We start from the raw sequence: 20820 nt of genomic DNA, 5'->3' as shown, positions 1-20820 counted from the left end.
CATGTTCACTTTTATTGCAAAAACTAAACACAGCTCTCTCCAATTTAAAATAAATAACTGATTCTTTATTGATTTATATTCAACTTATACATCTAATTATTTCGTGCAATAGCATGCATCCTTCGTATTCGTCGAAATCCATTCCAAATATCGACTGACTCGGGTGTAGATGCCAGGCGCATTCGGCTTAGCGCAACCGTATCCAAACGAAACAACACCAGCCAATTGGAAGACACGCTCACGAACAGCTAATGGACCACCGCTATCGCCCTGAATTAACAGAAATAAAAGGTATATGAAACAACAATGAGTAAAGAGAGAGCTATAAAAAAGGTGATAAAACATAAAGCTGATACGATATTTTGCTAGCAAGCGGGCAAAGCATTATACAGATCGAAGAAGACAAAAGCTCTGTCTGAACTGTGAGATATGAGTCATAAAGGAAACAGAAAAAGACGGGCGCATTTTAGAGAAAAAACTATAGAGCATAGATAGTTTTGGGTAAGAAAACTGAGTAAGCGACGATATAACAAAATTGAGTGAAGAGATTTAGTGATATCTATAGAAGAGCAAATCGTTGTTTTCAAACTTTCCTTTTCCTAACTCGACACTTTTTCACGTGCTCTTTCTCACCTGACAAGCATCCTTGCCACCTTTCTCAACCAACCCAGCACACAACATCGTATCCGTGATCATAGATTTATACGACGTAGCACGACATTGCGTATTCGTAATTATTGGCACCGCAACCTCTCTCAAGACACTTGAAGCCATGCCATCCTCAGAAGTCAAGCCCCAGCCAGCAACAACGCCCTTAAACATCATAAAAAGAAATCAATTTACGAGTTTTTATAAATTGTATTTAATCACGACATACCTCCTTAAAATCAAAATTCTGATTCCAACGACTAGGCAAACAAACTGGACGCATTGGATCAAAGAGCTCTATTGGCTTATACATTCCCACCAATGCAATATCATTAACCAAAGTATGTACATTGTATTTGCTATGCATTAGCAACGATTTGACACGCCTCGTAATACCCATATTATTTGTGGAACGATTGAGTTGCAACAAGCGTACGGAGAGTGACTTAGCGCTCTGTCCATAAATGCAATGAGCAGCAGTGAGTACATAACGATCATTAATGAGCGTACCACCGCAATAGACGAGATCACCTTTGAGTAACTGTGCAGTCCATGGATATTTATTGAATGGTACAACAGTGCCGCCAACTATGCGATTTACATTCGGTACACCACAAGCTAAGAGAGAGATTTATAGAGTAGGTTGTGAGATGATGAGTGAAGATGAGAATGATAGAGTGAAACAGAAGCGTCGCACGACAACATAGAGCGAAAGGAAGTAATTGGTAGTAATAAGGAAAAAAAATGTATAAATTATTTTTTGTTAATATGGCAGCATTAAAATCTCATCACTTACTACACGAAGCACATTTATTAAATTTCGTCACTTTTGAGTCATCGTCATCTCCATATGCACTCGCCGCATCGCTATTACCCAGCAATGATGTAAGTATTTGCTCTTTCTGCTGATTGATAATATCATCGATGAAGTCACCCATTACGATTGGCATTTGAGAGCCAGCTGTTGTATCATTGCTTGTTTCGTAGTTTACATTCTCCGCAGATAATGGCGGAAGGCGTGATGGTGGTCGTGGATAGAAGTAGCCACCGAAATTTTGTTGAGATAAATCTGGTTGTAAAACCGAAGGTGGTGGATAGTAGTAACCGTTGTTGGGAGCGAAATTTTCTTGTGGTAAAGCGGGAAAATTATTGTTGGGTGGTTCATATATATAGCCCGGTTCCTTGGGAAATATTGCGTTTTAAATATAGTATATTTTTTATTAATGAAGTTTTTGAAAATATATTCAATATTTGAAATTGCTTATTTGGTAGTTAAATGTTTTACTTTATTGCCTTAACTTAGCTTTTAGAACTTTTTTATACTCAGTTGAGCAGAGCTCACAGAGTATATTAACTTTGATTGGATAACGGTTGGTTGTACAGGTATAAAGGAATCGAGATAGATATAGACTTCCATATATCAAAATCATCAGTATCGAAAAAAAAATTGATTAAGCCATGTCCGTCCGTCCGTCCGTCCGTGCGTCCGTCCGTCTGTCCGTTAACACGATAACTTGAGTAAATTTTGAGATATCTTGACGAAATTTGGTATGTAGATTCCTGGGCGCTCATCTCAGATCGCTATTTAAAATGAACGACATCGGACTATAACCACTATCGAAAATTTCGAAAAATTGAAAAATTGCGATATGTCATTACCAAAGAGGGATAAAGCGATGAAACTTGGTAGGTGCGTTGAACTTATGACGCAGAATAGAAAATAAGTAAAATTTTGGACAACGGGCTTGGCACCGCCCACTTTTAGAAGAAGGTAATTTAGAAGTTTTGCAAGCTGTAATTTGGCAGTCGTTGAAGATATCATGACGAAATTTGGCAGGAACGTTACTCCTATTACTATATGTATGCTTAACAAAAATTAGCAAAATCGGAGAACGACCACGCCCACTTTTAAAAAAAAAATTTTTTAAAGTGAAATTTTTACAAAAAATTTAATATCTTTACAGTATATAAGTAAATTATGTCAACATTCAACTCCAGTAATGATATGGTGCAACAAAATACAAAAATAAAAGAAATTTTCAAAATGGGCGTGGCTCCGCCCTTTTTCATTTGATTTGTCTAGGATACATTTAATGCCATAAGTCGAACAAAAATTTACCAATCCTTGTGAAATTTGGTAGCGGCTTAGATTCTAGGACGATAACTGTTTTCTGTGAATAAGGGCGAAATTGGTTGAAGCCACGCCCAGTTTTTATACACAGTCTGTCCTTCCGCTCGGTTATTAACACGATAACTTGAGCAAAAATCGATATATCTTTACTAAACTCAGTTCACATAATTACCTGAACCCACTTTCTATTGGCATAAAAAATGGCCGAAATCTGACTATGACCACGCCCACTTTTTCGATATCGAAAATTACGAAAAATGGAAAAAGTGCCATAATTCTATACCAAATACGAAAAAAGGGTTGAAACATGGTAATTGGATTGGTTTATTGACGCAAAATATAACTTTAGAAAAAAACTTTGTAAAATAGGTGTGACACCTACCATATTAAGTAAAAGAAAATGAAAAAGTTCTGCAGGGCGAAATCAAAATCCCTTGGAATCATGGCAGGAATACTGTTCGTGGTATTACATATATAAATAAATTAGCGGTACCCGACAGATGATGTTCTGGGTCACCCTGGTCCACATTTAGGTCGATATCTCGAAAAGGCGTCCACCCATAGAACTAAGGCGCACCCACTTTTAAAATACTCATTAACACCTTTCATTTGATACCCATATCGTACAAACAAATTCTAGAGTCACCCCTGGTCCACCTTTATGGCAATATCTCGAAAAGGAGTCAACCCATAGAACTAAGGCCCACTCCCTTTTAAAATACTCATTAACACCTTTCATTTGATACCCATATCGTACAAATTAATTCTAGAGTCACCCCTGGTCCACCTTTATGGCAATATCTCGAAAAGGCGTCCACCCATAGAACTAAGGCCCACTCCCTTTTAAAATACTCATTAACACCTTTTGTTTGGTACCCATATCGTACAAACTAATTCTAGAGTCACCCCTGGTCCACCTTTATAACGATATCCCGAAAAGGCGTTCACCTATAGAACTAAGGCCCACTCCCTTTTAAAATACTCATTAACATCTTTCGTTTGATACCCATATTGTACAATAGCATTCTAGAGTCATCCCTGGTCCACCTTTATGGCGATATCTCGAAAAGGCGTCCACCCATAGAACTAAGGCGCACCCACTTTTAAAATACTCATTAACACCTTTCATTTGATACCCATATCGTACAAACAAATTCTAGAGTCACCCCTGGTCCACCTTTATGGCAATATCTCGAAAAGGCGTCAACCCATAGAACTAAGGCCCATTCCCTTTTAAAATACTCATTAACGCCTTTCATTTGTTACCCATATCGTACAAATTAATTCTAGAGTCACCCCTGGTCCACCTTTATGGCAATATCTCGAAAAGGCGTCCACCCATAGAACTAAGGCCCACTCCCTTTTAAAATACTGATTAACACCTTTTGTTTGGTACCCATATCGTACAAACTAATTCTAGAGTCACCCCTGGTCCACCTTTATAACGATATCCCGAAAAGGCGTCCACCTATAGAACTAAGGCCCACTCCCTTTTAAAATACTCATTAACATCTTTCGTTTGATACCCATATTGTACAAACGCATTCTAGAGTCATCCCTGGTCCACCTTTATAACGATATCCCGAAAAGCCGTTCACCTATAGAACTAAGGCCCACTCCCTTTTAAAATACTCATTAACATCTTTCGTTTGATACCCATATTGTACAAACGCATTCTAGAGTCATCCCTGGTCCACCTTTATGGCGATATCTCGAAAAGGAGTCCACCCATAGAACTAAGGCGCACCCACTTTTAAAATACTCATTAACACCTTTCATTTGATACCCATATCGTACAAACAAATTCTAGAGTCACCCCTGGTCCACCTTTATGGCAATATCTCGAAAAGGCGTCAACCCATAGAACTAAGGCCCACTCCCTTTTAAAATACTCATTAACACCTTTCATTTGATACCCATATCGTACAAATTAATTCTAGAGTCACCCCTGGTCCACCTTTATGGCAATATCTCGAAAAGGCGTCCACCCATAGAACTAAGGCCCACTCCCTTTTAAAATACTCATTAACACCTTTTGTTTGGTACCCATATCGTACAAACTAATTCTAGGTTCACCCCTGGTCCACCTTTATAACGATATCCCGAAAAGGCGTTCACCTATAGAACTAAGGCCCACTCCCTTTTAAAATATTCATTAACATCTTTCGTTTGATACCCATATTGTACAAACGCATTCTAGAGTCATCCCTGGTCCACCTTTATGGCGATATCTCGAAAAGGCGTCCACCCATAGAACTAAGGCGCACCCACTTTTAAAATACTCATTAACACCTTTCATTTGATACCCATATCGTACAAACAAATTCTAGAGTCACCCCTGGTCCACCTTTATGGCAATATCTCGAAAAGGCGTCAACCCATAGAACTAAGGCCCACTCCCTTTTAAAATACTCATTAACACCTTTCATTTGATACCCATATCGTACAAATTAAGAGTCACCCCTGGTCCACCTTTATGGCAATATCTCGAAAAGGCGTCCACCCATAGAACTAAGGCCCACTCCCTTTTAAAATACTCATTAACACCTCTTGTTTGGTAGCTATATCGTACAAACTAATTCTAGAGTCACCCCTGGTCCACCTTTATAACGATATCCCGAAAAGGCGTTCACCTATAGAACTAAGGCCCACTCCCTTTTGAAATACTCATTAACATCTTTCGTTTGATACCCATATTGTACAAACGCATTCTAGAGTCATCCCTGGTTCACCTTTATGGCGATATCTCGAAAAGGCGTCCACCCATAGAACTAAGGCGCACCCACTTTTAAAATACTCATTAACACCTTTCATTTGATACCCATATCGTACAAACAAATTCTAGAGTCACCCCTGGTCCACCTTTATGGCAATATCTGGAAAAGGCATCAACCCATAGAACTAAGGCCCACTCCCTTTTAAAACACTCATTAACACCTTTCGTTTGATACCCTTATTGTACAAACGCATGGTCCACCTTTATAACGATATCCCGAAAATGCGTCCACCTATAGAACTAAGGCCCACTCCCTTTTAAAATACTTATTAACACCTTTCATTTGATACCCATATCGTACAAACAATTTCTAGAATCAGCCCTGGTCCACCTTTATGGCGATATCTCGAAAAGGTGTCCACCTATAAAGCTATGGCCCACTCCCTCTTAAAATACTCTTTAATACCTTTAATTTGATACGCATGTCATACAAACACATTCCAGGGTTACCCGAGGTTCATTTTCCTACATGGTGATTTTCCCTTATTTTGCCTCCATAGCTCTCAACTGAGCATGTAATGTTCGGTTACACCCGAACTTAGCCTTCCTTACTTGTTTATACTTTTTTTAATTTTTTTAGTATGATTTTACTTCTTTTATATTAGGTCGCTTGCATGTTTGTCCGAAAATTTCGGTAAAAAATTTGCAAATCTTTAAATCGATTTTTGTGTAACTCCGCGCGGTTCTAAAGTCCTGAAACTTGTCACAGCCCTGCAGCGAATCGCACTAGTTCCGAACTAAGACACAACTATCTCATTGAGAGCCGCCACTAGTTCTAGTTCTGTCAGCCTCGGATTCTATACTCTTGTACGGTGCAGACATATGGGCGAACGCAATGAAATACGGGAAGAACCGAATCGCCCTCACCTCGGTCCGGCTTACCGCACGTTCTCGGCTGAAGCTTTCCTGGTCGTTGCGCGAACCATACCGTTTTATCTTCACGCTGAGGAAATAAAACCCATATACGACAACGGATCGCAAGCGAATAGAGGTGCTGTTGCCAAGCAGGCGCGAGAAGAATCGATTCGACGCTGGCAAGAACAGTGGAGCAACAGCATCGTAGGAAAGTGGACTAGGGAACTAATCCCTGAACTGAATCCATGTTCAAGCGACCGCACGGCGAGGTAGACTTTTACATGACCCAGTTTCTAACCGGACACGGATACTTCCGCAAATACCTGTACATAACGGGCAACGTTAATAACCCGCGCTACGTGTATTGTCGGATAATAGACAATGTACGCCATACCTTCTCCGAATGCAGCACTTATCCGATCAGCGAAGAAGGGTAGAAGGAGATACTTGGCGATCTTTCCCCATGCAGTGTCATCAATAACATGACCTTCCGAAGAGACAGATGGGATACGGTCAGAACATATGTGAGGCGTATAAAAACAATAAAAAATAAATGTACGGCGCGATAACCTCCGAAGAGATTTTAGTCCGAGCTTCTGTTCCAACTTACGTCGTGCTTCTTTTAAATTTCTCCTACAAATTGGCGGGACGGGACCTACTTGTTTTATGCCGGCTCCGAACGTCATCTGCGAGGCAGGTGAGTTTTCACTGAGAGCTTTTCATGGCAGAAATACACTCGGAGTGCTTGCCAAACACTGTCGAGGGGCGACCCCGCTTAGAAAAATTTTCTTCTAATTGAAAAACCTTATTTCTAAAATTTGGATGTTGCTTTGCCCGGGGTGTGAACCCAAGACGTTCGGTGTGATATGCGGAGCACGCTACCATCACACCAAGGTGGCCGCTAGAAGACGTATGCCTAGCCTATTAGCGTGAGAGTAGCCATGGAGCTCACGTAGAGCGCACCAGTACCCGAAGTTATTCTGAAAGCGGTCCCAGGTACGGGGATTTGCACGGGTCGTGGGAGATTAGGTTATAGTGGGTAGCCCTTCATGGAAGAAGTCCTTCACTTGGAGAGTCTCGCAGTGAGGCTTAAATATTCCGGCCAATGCATAAAGCATTTCCGCCTTCCACGAAACACAAAAAAGTTTTAGTTCTGTCAACTCGCAGTGCTTTCAACTGACACTTTTAACATTGTGAAGCCCTGAAGTGGCAGACTTCTTTAAAGCCTTATCAGTTGGCTCCATCGCTGGTGGTTCTAAAATAGTCGCTGCCTTGGAGTATTATTTCAAACTCATACAAGACAGTCTTAAGTTCTGCTGGTACAACTACCGACTGTCCCTTTCTGCATCCGATTAGCACTAATTCAGATATAGTCATGAAACCAATAGTGCAAAATTGGTCTTTGCGTGATTGACATGACTGAAAAAACTGCCGGTAGGTGGCGCCAAGATAGTAATTTAAAAAAATTCGAAATTTTGCTGCCCAGTTTTAAGTAACTTCCCAATAACCTAGAGACCTGAAAATTTTTACATAGCTTAGAGCCATATCAAAATGCAATATTTTAGATAAGCAATTCTTCAAAAAAGAGCTGAAGTCGAGTTATTTAAAAATCTTTAGAGAATCCATATCGAACGGTGGAATCTTGCGGTCAGTTTTAAGTAACTTCTCATTGAGCTTGAAACTTTATACGTTATACTAGTGTGCGGGAATCGTGGCAACGCAACGAAAGGAAAAAACTCCGCTAGATGGCGTACGGATCGTGATAATTTAAAAACTCGTACGAGACTAGGAATGTAAGGATCGGGTTCTAATTAACTTACTGATAAATAAGAACGTCAAATTGTAATATTTAGAATAAAATATTCTTCTTAATAAATGGTGCATGGATCGCGGTATTTAGAAAATCCGTTCAGAGCAAATGGAGTCTTGTGATCAACTTTTAATAACTTCACGCTGAGCTAGAAACCGTTCAGGAAATCGTGATGTATTGATCAAAATGAAAACTTCGCTAGGTGGCGTACGAAATTTGGAATTTTGAGATCGATTTTCATGTAACGTTCACATGAGCTAGAGACGCGCCGATTGAGTATTACGAAAATTGTACAAAAGGGGGACTTCGGCGATCAATGTTTAGGAGACTTAGCATTGAACTACAACCCCGTAACTTCACACATTGTGCAGATCATCAAGACAATGCAACAAAAGTGTGGAAAGTTTCCGCTAGTTGGCGAAAGGTTCGAAATATTTAGAAAACTCGTACTAGACTTTGAATTTTCCTATCGACTTTTAAGTAGCTTACCGGTATGCTAGAAGCCTTGGCTTTTTAAACGTATTTCAGAAGCTTAAGGATGTAGATGAATATGACAAAAAGTTTTTCTGGGGGCGCACAAAACAATCTGTATAAAAAATCGTGCAAAAGAGGAGACATTTTTCCATCAAACGGTGTCTAATCGATTATTAATATATTCCTTACGGCTAAGTTACCAATTCAAGTGTACTTTAAAAACCCGGTTCACTATAGATTATGTTAGGTTAAGGGGGCGTGCATGGGTATTACCCACACTTCAACTCGGAGGCATTTTTGTCCATTGTGAGTGCCCTCAGTAAGTGCAGGGTGGGGCACATTCGTTTAACCCCATTACCTCCCAGTGGTCCTCAACGAACCACTTGCTTTTCCCTGATGAACCCAAGAAGAAGCGATACGTCCACCTCTCCATCCTCTGCCGGACTGTGGAAGAACTGTAAGCCCAGAAATCTGAGCCTTCTTCTTTGAAGCCCCGGACATCGGCAGAGAAAGTGGAAGACAGCTTCTGCATAGGGAGCTTGTTGGTATACACCACCGTCGGAGCATTGGTGCGCTAGCACAATGACCTGTAATGACACCCGTAAGTACCCTCACCGCGGATTTGCTCAGTTTCAGAAGCAAGCTGATGCCTTTCCTATCCAACCATGGCCATAAGGAGGCAACCCCTTTGGTCCATAGAAAGTCCGTTCTCCTGTTCTCTTTATCCCCGATTCTCCCCAGGAGATAACTCAGCGGTGGTCGGACGGAGCTGTCCACCTCACTTTTGTCCAAATCGGAAGCTTTCCTAGCCATCTCATCTGCGCGTTCATTCTCTTCAATAGCGCTGTGCCCAGGGACCCAGCAAAGGGAGACATTGAGATGACTTATAGAAGCCAGCGATGCTCTGCGCTCTACTTTTATAGTTTTTTATTTTGTTCAGGTGTTTCCAACAGCTTCTGCTAAGATTTCAAAATCAAAATTCACCAATATTCTGTGTTCAGAGACATATTTATGATTCACTTATATAAAGGAAGTGTGAATTTATTTATCTTCATTTCATTACTTCTATTTAAATAGGACGTCCAGATAATTCGACAAAAAAAATTTTCGTATTTTTGTATTCCTTTTTTGCCGTTTATCTTCATTCCTGCTGGAAAAACCAACTTCCGGCCGGATAGTCGCCTCGATTTTTTTATTGTAATTTTAGAAAATATCTTTTATTATTAACTCTGCTTTTATGTTTGCAATTTTTCAATTCAATTTAATGGTACTCTCTTTTCAGCACAGTAAATATTTAAAATTTTTCACTTTTCACATATCTGATTTCATTTGATTTCACTTTTTTATCCACTCACCGCTTTTCCAGCTCTTAAGAGCGCCAAGATTACAGCCAACACCGCAGACTTGAATTTGCTAATTTTCATTTTGACTAGCCACCGGTTACTAGGTTTGCTGGCTGTTTCTGATTCTTGTCTTTTCCCTTATTTTTAAACCTACAGTTTAATTAAAATAATTATTTTGTCAACGTCTGACTTGTTTCCATAGCCCTTCTGCGCTACGCAAGACTCGTGATTCAACTAAAGGAGAAAGTTGCCTTCGATTGCTTCTTATACGTCAGTCAGTATTCTTTTGCCCAGTGCCTACGATCGGAAGATCATTGCAAAAAAACAAAAATCTGACATATTTTTCTGTAATCAATTAAACGATTTGCCATGCCGTTTGTGGTCAGGCTCCAACTGCTATTCATGTTAACTTATGGTCTTCTTATTCTGTTTTCTTATAGTTCTACATTCATTTTGCCTTACTTTCTGCTTCTTAACGTATTAAAGTCAAAGGAATAATTTTTAATCGTTTAGTAGCATGATTTTTATATATTTTTTGTCTTCAAAGCGTTCCAACACTTCTCTGTTCATCTAAATGGAGACAGCGATTTACCGCGCAGGGATGACGAACCCGATACCGCAATCGATGATGATGGAATAAATGTCCCCCCACCCGATTATGACGAAGTCAGAATAGCAGTAATCAGATTGAAAAACAACAAGGCCGCGGGCGCTGATGGATTGCCTACGAAGATCTTCAAATACGGCGGCGAGGAGTTGGTAAGGCGCATGCATCAGCTTCTTCGCAAAATATGGTCGGAGGAGTGTATGCCCGACTCTTGGAATCTAAGTGTTCTTTGTCCAGTCCACAAGAAAGGTGATACTGCAAACTACGCCAACTATTGCGGCTTCAACCTTATTAATATCGCATATAAGGTCTGATCAAGTGTAATGTGGGAAAGATTGAAGCCCACCGTGAATCGGCTAATTGGATCTTATCAGTGCGGGTTAAGACCTGGTAAATCTACCATCGACCAGATTCTCACAATGCGTCAAATCTTGGAAAAACCCGCGAAAAGAGAATCGACACACTTCACCAAATTACCTCTTCGTCGATTTTAAAGCCGCCTTCGACAGCACGAAAAGGAGCTGCCTATATGACGCTTTGTCTGCATTTGGTTTCCTCGCAAATCTTATGCAGCTGTGCAAAATTACGTTGAGCAACATCATCAGCTCAGTCAGAATTGGAAATGACATTTCCGAGTCGTTCGAAACTAAGCAAGGTTTCAGACAGACGAGGTGCGATTACTTTAATTTGATGCTAGAGAAAACTAGACCAGCTGCGGAACTTAACCGCTCTGGAACAATAGTCTATAAAAGCGTGCAATTACTGGCGTATACTGATGACATTGATATCATCGGCCTAAACACCCGCGCCGTTAGTTCTGCTTACTCCAAACTGGAAAAATAAGCGGTAAAGATGGGTTTGATGGTGAATGAGGACAAAGCGAAGTACGAGCTGATATCGAACAAAGAGTCAGCGCATATGCGCTTTGGCAACCACGCCACTGTTGGCAGTCTTAATTTCGAAATAGTAAAAGACTTCGTTTATTTGGGAACCAGCATTAACAATAACAACAACATCAGCTCTGAAATCTAGCGAACAACCACTCTTGCCATTAAATGCTACTTTGGACTAGGTAGGCAGTTGAAAAGTAAAGTTCTCTCTCGAGAAACGAATATCATACTCTACAAGTCACTTTTCGTACCCGTCCTGCTATATGGTGCAGAAGCATGGACCATGACGAAATGAGATGAAACGGCGCTAGGAGTGCTCGATAGCAAAGTTCTTCGAAATATTTATGGACCTATACACATTGGCGATGGCGAGTACGGAAGAGGATTGTACATGCTTTAATCAGACATCAGCATAGTCCAGCGAATTAAAACGCAGCGGCTGCGCTGGCTAGGCCATGTTATGCGAATAAAAAATGACGCTCCGGCTAAGAAAGTATTTTTATATGAATCCGCTTATGGAAGCAGAGGAAGAGGACAGCCCCTACTCCGCTGGAAGGACCAGGTGGAAAACGATTTCAACTTCCTTGGCGTGACTAATTGGCGCCAGTTGGCGGAGCGAAGAAACGACTGGCGCGCCTTTTTGGACGACCATAACTATTCAAAGTGTTATGCGCTAATTAAGTAAGTAAGCAATACGCATACAAATATTTCGGTTATTCATGTGAATTGTATTTCTGTGAAAAATGTGCAGTTAAAATTATCAAGAAATTACGAATCACACTTAAGCATGATGACCCCCCTTAAGCATAACATTAAACAAATATGGGTCAGCAGAACAAAAGCACTTAACAGCTGAGCGTATAGGAATTCCTTACTGCTTAGCAACTTTTAAGTTTTTCTCAGCACACGAGTGATTTCGTATATGGATATCATTATCAATTTTATAGCCTCAAGAATAAAAGAATTCGAAAGTAAGCTAAGTAGCAGCAAACTTAGCTGGAAGTCAAGAAAAAGTTCAAAGTAATAGAAAAGTATAAATATGTATAATTAGAGGATTAACTTGAAAAAAATAAATACATAAATAAAAGATGAATATACAAAAACAATGTAAAACAACCAGTTTCAATTTAATTACGCGTGCGTTCTTGTCATCTTAACTGCGACGCTAGCAAACTAAGGATGCATAGATATTCACTTGTAGCTGCTTAAGCTGACCACCGACCCAAGCGCTCATTTATGCTGTACTAATTCAACGACTTAGTCAAGCTGACAGGTGACGAGATTAAGGTTAATCGCTAGAGCACAAATAACATAAATAGTCTTAATTTTTTCATTTAGTATAAACAACGCGAGTAAAACTGGCAGCAAGTGTATACAAGAAGCAGCAGCACCTAACGAAAGACTTGAGCAACGAACTTGCTGTTAAGCGTAATTTTTCCGCAGAATTAAGACGAAAATTAATAATTTTTTTCTACGCTCTACTGTCATAAACTCTTTTATTGTCATTTAAAAATGCTCTTAAAAATTTATGTGAAATTATGATTTCATGGAAAAGAAGTTGAAACGGAAGTGAAGCAACCAAGAACTGGGCAAATTCAAGCATTTAACGGTATTCTAATGTAGCAAGTGCCGTAAGATTTTAGCACTCAAATAGCGCTATCTTTTTTTATTAATGACCACATTGCATGCTGTTTTTAGTTTTTGTTGTTTTTTTATTTTATTTTCTTATGCGTTTTTGTTTCGCTTTTGCCTACATGCTGTTGGCCAATTCGTTCCACTTGCTTTCAACTGGGTCAGCACGAAGATGTTGCGAGATAAAGATGAAACAAATGCGCAAAAAGACTTTTGACGAAAGCTGTAAGCAGATAGCTGCAGCAGTTAGGCTACTGCAGTACCAAAAACAACAACAGTAATAGAATTGAAAGCTGCAAGCTTTTGTAATTGCGTAGCAAATAAACACAATGAGTGTGGAATGAATTTTTATAAATAATTCAGTAAACACATTTCACATACCCTACATTTTGCTAAAACATATGGCACCCAAGCATCTTCTAAAATGAGTGTATTCTGAATGCGAACTGGGTTTTTGTCGACACTATTCTGCTATACTTTTCACTGGATCAGGTTGAGTTAGTTTTTTTTCCAGTGGAAGTCGATGCGATTTCGAAAGCTATGCGTGGGATGTTATCCAGTAATACTACGGCGAAATAATATAGCATTTGCTCGGATACCCAGGATGCAAGCGCGACCCTTAGATTAACTGTGGTGGGCTTGAGGGTGACCTTGATGTGCTAGACCTCATCTTGCAATTGCACGTAACTATTTTAAGATTAGTTTAAACTATATCCCGTAATAAAAAAATTTCCCGGGAATATATTACATAGTCGTAGCAGGCTTTATGGAGTCGGCAGTTTCGCTGGTCAGCCGTAGTCCACATCAGGCCCCTTCATGTATCCGCTATGCTGCAGAATAATGGTCATTGATATCATAGTCCCTGATCTGGCACAAAAAAGTAAGAAAGGGAGCTCGCAGTTAGTGCTGTCTGGTGCTACGTAAAGCCTGGCAGTTCCAAATGAGGTTATTTAAAGTTTTCTTCACTTCTTCGTCTTTACAACTCCTACAGTATCGACGATAAGGCACTCCTAGTTTTTCTGCATGCCTATCAATACGGCAGTGCCCAGTTATTGCAAGTACAAATGTTAAAATTGTTTCAGTACTTACACCGATGGTACCTCAGTTATCTAAGCATATACTCTACAGCCTGTATATCTTCTTGAATAGCGAGACGCTCCTAATTGGAAGTGGATGCCAGATAGTCAGATTACAAGGATCTCTGGCGAACTTATCCAAGATCGAGGTAAATTTTATTTGAAAGTGCGTAGTTTTTACGTCTTGATTTTCTACGCCACCGTTATATCCTGTAGTAACACGAAGATCGTAAGGTCGGTGTGCAGTTCAAGTGAAGGTATCACGCCGGGGGATCCCCTTCTTAGCCTACACTACTGGTCCAATCTTTCGAGTGGCCGCTTTGCTTTATCACTTTAGATTGCAGAAGCTACATAAACCTTATTAATTCTAACGGAGAATGCCTTTTAGAACCTTTGCGGCTTTCCCTACTCCAGCAGATGTTCGAAATTGTTATTAGCAACACCAGTCATTTACATGATTTCGCCTTGTTTCTGGAATTTTCTCAAAGTTTCAGCACCGAACTAGTAAGAAAGTCAATATTGTGCACCAGTAGCATCCAGGGGACTGCAAATTCAAAAATATTACTTAAGAAATAAAGACATAGGTTGAAAAAAGGATATGAGCCAAATATAAGAAGAACGTGGAAAGCTAAAAATAAGGCTAAATCCTAAAATCCAGTGGGCCCAAATAGCATCGACAAGCTAATGCTAACACATCCTCAAAGTGAGCTAGCTACCTAATCCTCAGGAGGGGTGACTGTGGCATTCGATCTGTGGAAAGCTTTCGGGGTTGAATTACTTCCTTTTCTAGATGACGTTTAAGGGACACATTTCGATAAAACTTTGTAGCTTTATAGAGACACCGCAACCCAATCGTCAACCTCAGCTACTAGAGTGGAATCTTGCTACAAAGATTCTGGCTACCCCAAGCTATTGACGAAACTAGGGGTGGGGCCAGATGTCCTAGTAGGTTTAATTTGGTTACATTAAAACGTTTCCGATATGATCGGACTAGTGTCTTAATGGTGTTTGTTACCGGGATGTACCAGGTCGATATACGGCAAAGGAACATCAATATCTATAACGCTCCCAAAAACCGACACTATACAGGTAGAGCGAAAATTGGCAGAGTGAAGTCCTCAAAATTAAATATAATTAAAGATCTAACGTAATGGTTGTGCCAGATCATCGGCACTTCATGTACATATAGAAACTTCCTTAAGTAAGTTCGGTACATATATGACTGTTCGATTAATGCAGAAGAAATCATGGCTTATGAGCTCTCCTGCATAATAAATGACTTTTGTCCGTGAATGCCTAGCTTCATCGCTTGGCGTAATTTGGCCCTACTACATAAACTAGCAGTGTAATAAAAGCGGATCAATTTTCTTGAGTGTCAAAAACTCAAGCAGAAAATCCATTAGACTTTGCGGTGGGTGAGAACTAGGCTTTTAATGCGCACGCTGCTGTTCAGCTTGAATCTAATCTTAAGAGCAATAATATATTTGAGTTATGAGTGTAGACGATTTACCATTCGTTTCACTCTTGGATTCAATGAAAAATTTACTGTGAAAGCATAACATCTACAACACCTTGACCTTCGCTTGACCTAAATTTTTAGGTGAGTACTTATGAGTGCTCCTTTTTTAACACTGATGTCACTTCAATACGCCATAGCACTGCATCTCATTCAGTTACAGTACACAAAGGGTTTTCGTTCAGATCTAGAGGAAGATATTGTGGCGAATCACTATGCTGTTAGTAAATAATCACAGCAAGCAGCCACACTTATGTACACGTACATATTAAAGCAAGCAGCCACACTTATGTACAAGGCAACACTTAACCATCAGCTTGAAGCAGAGAGATTATGTAGCCGGCAGCTAAGAGCAGAAGTTGTTACTCAGACATACACTCGCATATGGCTAGAAGAAAAACATAAACTACAGAGATACATGTATACAGCCAAATAACCTAGCATGAGATACAACTGTTATAAAAAGTGAAACGCCTAGACCTTAAGAAAAATGGGCGAACGAGGTAACCGAGAGTATAAAAGCAGCGCAAGCTGAGGAATAAGTAATCAGTTTGATTTAAACAAGCTATTAGTGCAGTATAATTGTGAAGTACTACTCCCAAAGTAGTCTAAATAAAGACCATTTTGCAATACTGAATATTGGAGTTATTTATTCGACAGCTCAGCGCTTCAAACGTTAGCAGAAGGTGTATAATTATCAGGAATTTCCCAAAATTCGTTACAATATTTTATCATTCACACATACTTACTTATTAGATTGCTTTTTGGAACTCGGCAACAAAAGATTGCCCCAGCATCAGCAGCAACCTCTCTTTCAGTTTTGCCCCTGTTTTGTATGTTACTTGTCAGCCGAATATCAAAGTAAGTAGTAACAACAATTACAAGCTTAGTGGCAGTTTCTTATCGCCAGCAATCACCGCTGCTTTGTAGAAACTGATTTCCTAAGCAAATGAAGCCTTAGAAATTACTTAGAGCACATAAAACAACAACAAGAAATGTGAAGAAAAATAAATTGCTAAGCAAACTTGCAGCAAACTTGCTACAAGACGACTTTTTTTTCTTCAATAGCAGAAATTTATCGCCATTGCCATCACACATGTCAGTTATATGCTAGCAGCAAAAAAAAAAACAACAACAAAAGCTCTTATCGTTTAAAAATCGCCCAGCGTAGTAAATAACGAAATGTGTTATAAAAACAAAATACTTTTTGACTTGGCAATGTTGCTGCATAATTTGTTGCTTTAATTATTAAATATGTTTGCCATTTGTAAAAGGCAAATCCAAAACGTGTTGTATGTGCAATGTTGTTTGTTGTTATTTGTTGTTGCCATGCATGTAATAGCAGTTTTGATTGTTACTAATTGCATGTGCTTTTTAAAAATAAAAAAAAAATAAGTTTTTTTTGGAACTTAGCATTTGCAATAGATGTTTGGTTGGACTCCAGAAAATGGATGTAGGCTGACCGACGTCAAAGATGTCCGAAACATGTTCATACCCAGCTACAGGTACAAACATGAAAAGATCCATCAAGCTGAATGGCTATCACCACAGCCAGGTGGTCCATGTTGCAAAAGGCGGATGACATGCCTGCAGTATTTTAGATACTATCACAGCTCGAGGTCCCTACATCGAGTCGGATAACTAAATCAGCAGCAGCTCTCTTGGACACCGCGTGGTAATCGAATGCAACGAGAGCAGTTTAAACAGTTGCCGTAAGTTGAAAAAGGAAGCTAAGTGTATTTTCAGCAAGAAACAAGTAGACGCAGGAAGATGTTAATGTGAAGAGCATGAGCCGCTAGCTCACATATAAGCGCACGATTTTACCAACAAACTCAGCAAAAGACGGAAGGATTTAGTACTGGGGTTAAACTTCATAGAAAACTGTGACCTGGTAATCCAGGTCTAAAAAGTGCTTACATTATGGATCCGGTCAGCAATGAAGCACACAGCTAAGATGGTGAGCTTGAGCTCAAAACGTAAGGAGGCATTACCTGTGGAGGTAAACTGCGCTAACAGTCACTCTAACCCAGCTTCCCATCCTCCTTTCCCTAGCCCCCCCCCCCCCCCCCCCCTCAAACATTCTCAAAAAAAAACATATTACCAAGGTTGTGAAAATGAGAAGCTTTGGTTTGATGGTTGGCCTGATTATGCAGAACCTGCGGACTTAACCAAGTTCACTTGTGAAAAAGTAGTAGTAAAGTAAGCTATTTTTTTGTGTTCAAACATTTTAGAGTAGTGGTCCACCAAAAGCTCGCCTCCAGCACAGATTGGTTGATACTGCGCAGCTGATCGACAACATTTGAGGAACAGCTAAGTGAACTGTACAAACCACAGAACCGAAACGACGGATTGCGTAGCAGAAGCAAAACAGACACAATTGAAGCGAGTGATAATGAATAGGGAGCAACAGAGCAACAGTAGTCACCTATAACGAGCTGAAGGCGCCTGAATTGCGATAATGTCTCTCTGTCTCTCTCGTGAGAGCAACGAAGATGTACTGAAATAAAATGGATTTGTACCAGCCTCGAGTGATAAAACTATTCTACTAAATAGACAGTACAGCTAAGCGGGAGTTACAGCTAAGCGCAAGCCAATAGACGAATGCATAGATTTCCTAAAAAGCTCCGGTATATCGTCCTCAACAAAGTCATAAAAAGCACGCCCAAAGCAGTTTCTATACTATATACTACTACTTCGGCTTCCATGCTCAAAACTTGTTTGCTTCCGATAGGGTAGGCATTACCCTATTATCTCACTGAGCATCGTCGCTTCCCTAGCACGCTGCACCTTTTACCACCAGTCGAAGAAGTAAAGCTAGAAGGATACAGAGGACTAATAAACTATCTTTTTCAAAAGGGACAGCCCAGAAAAATGTAGAAAAATATCTGGGACCATACGTAAAAACTGTTAACAAACTCTCAACGACCATCCCTTGGAAAAAGCTCTATGACCTTGGCAAAATCGGGTGTCATTTTTTAGACGGGTTCGGTAAGATGCACATACTCGTACTTTAATTGGGTAATTCAATAGTTTATATTAGAATGATATGTTACAACTTTTTAGTAATCTTATAGTTTTACTAATCTTATGGATTTTCCATCTCGTTTTATTTTTTCCGCGAATTCGAGCCCAAAATGGGCAACCATTATCGAGTCTTGAGACATCGAGCCATGATACAGAATTTGAGTACTATAAAGAAAAATAAACATCCGCTAGGTGGGGCATGAATTTGCAAGATGGGATCGATAAATTCGTGAAAAGTGTGCCCGACAATGAAAATATTCTTTTTGAACTATGATATTTGTTTATGACTTAATTGTATGAAAACATGACCAAGGTGAGAAATGTAGAAAATTTTATCACGAGTAAAAGGAATGTTAAACTTTTCATGTACCATCTATCGTTTCCGTCCGTCCGTCCGTCTGTCCGTTAACACGATAACTTGAGTAAATATTGAGATATCTTCACCGAATTTGGTACACGAGCTTATCTGGACCCATAATAGATTGGTATTGAAAATGAGAATGAGATGAAAACCACGCCCACTTTTTATATATACAACATTTTGGAAAAAAAACATGATTGTTTAGTAGGGCGGGTCGATTTGTGGGGAGACTAAAAAATCGCCCATTGCTCTGTGAAAATCATATTCTAGGGATCAAAATAAGAAACTTTGCCGAAGGAACCATACCTCTAAAATGAATTCTGATGTCCCCCTCTTTGGGTCGTAGGGGCAAATTTTGAAAAATCTCACTTTGAAATGCCTATGTTTTTTTCTTTTTGGAGTTTATTTTTCTCTTTAGAAATTTATTTAGTCAGAACATATCTAAATGAAAAAATGAATTTAACTTAGTAATAGAAAAGAAATTAAAAAAATTTATTAGAAATTTGCGTTTTTGCAACCCCCTTTTAAAACCAAGGCATCACTGTGATGCATTTGCATGTCGTAAAATTGCTTGTGTTGTTTTTTTTAAGCCACCGCAAGATACAGCAGGTAGAATTGAAATTGCCCCTACCCAAAAGTTCGACCCAAAGGGGGGGACATCAGAATTCGTTTTAGAGGTATGGTTCCTTCGGCAAAGTTTCTTATTTTGATTCCTAGAATACGATTTTTACAGAGCAATGGGCGATTTTTAAATCGACCCGCCCTATTATTTAGTAAATACTACACCTAGAATGTTGAAACTTGAACTGTGGACTGATATTGAGACTCTTGATAAAAATTTGAAAAAAATTTTTAAGATGGGCGTGGCACCGCCCACTTGTGATAAAATCAATTTTACAAATACTATTAATCATAAATGAAAAATAGTTAAACCTATCGTAACAAAATTCGGCAGGGAGGTTGCCTTTACTATAAGAAATGCTTTGAAGCAAAATTAACGAAATCAGTTAAGGACCACGCCCACTTTTATATAAAAGATTTTTAAAAGGGTCGTGGACGAAAATAATAAGCTATATCTTAGCGAAAAGAGCTTTATATTAATGGTATTTCATTTCCCAAGTGGATTTATAACAGTAAATAGGAAAGACTTCAAATTTACAAAAATGGACGTGGCACCGCCCCTTTTATGACTAAGAAATTTTATATTTTTCGGGAGCCCTAACTCGAAGAAAAATTAACGGATCGTAATAAAATTGGGTACACAAATTTCCCCTATAGCAGGATATAATTCTAGAAAAAATGGACGAGATCGGTTAAAGACCACGCCCACTTTTATATAAAAGATGTTTAAAAGTGTCGTAGACGAAAATAATAAGCTATATCTTAGCGAAAAGAGCTTTGTATGAATATAATTTTACTTTCTAAATTGAATTATAACATTAAAGTGGAAAACACTAAAATTTTTAAAAATGGGTGTGGCCCCTTTTATGACTAAGCTATTTTCTATGTTTCGGGTACCATAACTCGAAGAAAAATTAACATATCGTAATGAAATTGTGTACACATATTTTAATTATAACAGAAAATGTTTCTAGTAAAAATGGGCGGGATCGGTTAAAGACCACGGCAACTTAGATATAAAAGAAATGTAAAGGGGTCGTAGACTAGAATAATAAG

The 20820-nt window shown here is 39.3% G+C and overlaps 2 protein-coding genes across 6 annotated transcripts in view; both read right to left on the bottom strand.

The window, feature by feature from the left end:
• The window catches only part of bbg (big bang), a 753080-nt gene that overhangs the window by 623432 nt on the left and 108828 nt on the right, over nucleotides 1-20820 (bottom strand). The gene's annotated exons all lie outside the window — the stretch shown is intronic.
• Nucleotides 39-10259, bottom strand: LOC137233638 (trypsin-1). The gene is made up of 5 exons (XM_067756840.1): nucleotides 10050-10259; nucleotides 1445-1829; nucleotides 878-1266; nucleotides 634-813; nucleotides 39-270 (listed from the first exon to the last, which is right to left on the bottom strand). Exons 1-5 carry the CDS (start codon nucleotides 10116-10118, stop codon nucleotides 97-99), a joined length of 1197 nt encoding a protein of 398 aa, XP_067612941.1. The 5' UTR covers nucleotides 10119-10259; the 3' UTR covers nucleotides 39-96.

This window comes from Eurosta solidaginis, chromosome 5 (genome assembly GCF_040869045.1).
Source record: "Eurosta solidaginis isolate ZX-2024a chromosome 5, ASM4086904v1, whole genome shotgun sequence".
NCBI classification, from domain to species: Eukaryota; Metazoa; Arthropoda; class Insecta; order Diptera; family Tephritidae; genus Eurosta; species Eurosta solidaginis.
The sequence above is the reverse complement of the archived record's forward strand: the minus strand, read 5'-3'. Positions and strand labels throughout refer to the sequence as shown.

What these genes read in the sequence shown, in the direction of transcription:
- LOC137233638 (XM_067756840.1), bottom strand. Translation starts at nt 10,118, where the DNA reads ATGAAAATTAGCAAATTCAAGTCTGCGGTGTTGGCTGTAATCTTGGCG. An exon ending in TCTTAAGAGCTGGAAAAGCG is followed by an intron (nt 1,830 to 10,049) that starts GTGAGTGGATAA and finishes ATATTTCCCAAG; the next exon opens with GAACCGGGCTATATATATGA. An exon ending in TAATAAATGTGCTTCGTGTA is followed by an intron (nt 1,267 to 1,444) that starts GTAAGTGATGAG and finishes TCTCTCTCTTAG; the next exon opens with CTTGTGGTGTACCGAATGTA.